A 1,405-nucleotide genomic window follows, 5' to 3' on the forward strand; every position below is an offset into this window, starting at 1 on the left:
TTCCTAGTTAAGAAAAGTATAAAAATATAAGGTAGTTATTGTATGTTTCTCAATCAATGGCATTGTAAAATCAAGGAGTATGGTAAATATCGGCCTTGTAGGATTAATGTGAGGATCGGGTGATGAACATCTTTTTGGTTTTTTGAGAACTCACTATGCAGCCCAGGCTGGCTTCAAACTCAGGGACCCTCCTGCCTCAGTCTCCCCAGTAGTGGTGGCGTGGGCCACCATGTAGGTAGGTAATAAATATCTTAAAGTGCATTTAGAAAACCTGTGTTTAAGAGGGACAGTTGTTGCGAAGTGGTCTTCACAATCCTACCAAGGCAGAACAAGCAAACACTGCTGTAAGCAAAGCGTCAGGAGAGCTGTCTTCTGCGGTCGCAGACAGCAGCTCCTCGCGAAACGCCCTGCCTCTCCTGGTCTGCATCCTTCTATCCTTCCACACTCATCTGAAACACCAGCCCTCTCAGGAAGTGGTCTCTAGCGCCTGAAAAGATGTATGTGGGAGCAATTTTCAAGTTATGAAGCCATGGAATCAACCAGTGAAAGATGCATTTTATCACTGAAGTTGCCCTGGTTCTTTCCCTGGCCTCCGTTCCTCTAAACTGAAAGGAAGCTGTGCCTTCGCCCTAGTGCTTCCATTTATAATTTCTGCCACTGTCCCCCAGATCTTTGTCCGTACCACTTTAAGCAGAAAGTTCCGCCCCCAGACCCACAGAAGGCCGCCCCTCCCGCGGGTAGCCCGGTGGGGCGGAGTCTCTGCGGGAAGCGCTGCGCTCGGGCACGTGACTTCCTTCCCCAGGAGCCTGCGCTGCCGGCCTCCCAGCAACCGGCGCGTCCCGCCTAACGACGCCCGCGCATCCCCGTTGGCGGTCGGGGGCGGTCGGTAGCAAGCGGGTGCCCACGGTCCCACTGCTCATTGGCTCGCGCTGTCGTCGCTCAGGCGCGTTTCCCAGCGCCCGCGGGCGGTGCTGCCGGAAGCCCCTCCTCCTGGCCGCCGGGTTCCTGGCTGGGTGGCGGCGGCTGTCACTCCGGGCCGTTTCCCCTCGGTCGGCGCTCTGCTGGGGGCGGGGGAAAGAGGGGCCGGGACTGGGGCTCGAGGAGGTGTCGCCGTCTTCACGGCTGCTATGACCGGCGGGCGCTGGGCCCTGCACAGCTCCGCGCAGCGCTAGTCGCGGCCGAGCGCCCCTCCGGAAGCCGTCAGGGTCCCCAGCGCGGCCGGACCTGCGGCCCCTCGGCGCTCCGGGCGCCGCCTGCGAGGCGAAGCGAGGCGAGGCAGGAGATGAAGATGACGGTGGATTTCGAGGAGTGTCTGAAGGACTCGCCCCGCTTCAGGTACTCGGCCCGGGAAGCAGGGGAAGGAGGGGGAGCCGAGGGGCGCCGGGCTGCCGCGCCCCCGCCCGGC

At 60.4% G+C, this 1,405-nt stretch overlaps 1 protein-coding gene across 2 annotated transcripts in view; it reads left to right on the forward strand.

Moving 5' to 3' along the window:
• The first annotated feature begins 549 nt into the window (after window positions 1-549).
• The window catches only part of Acap2 (ArfGAP with coiled-coil, ankyrin repeat and PH domains 2), a 127,872-nt gene continuing 127,016 nt past the window's right edge, over window positions 550-1,405 (forward strand). Inside the window, exon 1 of one of the 2 annotated variants that reach the window (XM_005383183.2) lies at window positions 550-1,335. In XM_005383183.2, coding sequence (XP_005383240.1) covers window positions 1,283-1,335 — 53 coding nt within the window. In that variant the 5' untranslated portion in view covers window positions 550-1,282. The remainder of the gene's footprint in view (window positions 1,336-1,405) is intronic. The other variant, XM_005383184.2, reaches the window with a different exon arrangement.

Source organism: Chinchilla lanigera, unplaced genomic scaffold, assembly GCF_000276665.1.
Source record: "Chinchilla lanigera isolate Chin_1 unplaced genomic scaffold, ChiLan1.0 scaffold00019, whole genome shotgun sequence".
Lineage (NCBI taxonomy): Eukaryota > Metazoa > Chordata > Mammalia > Rodentia > Chinchillidae > Chinchilla > Chinchilla lanigera.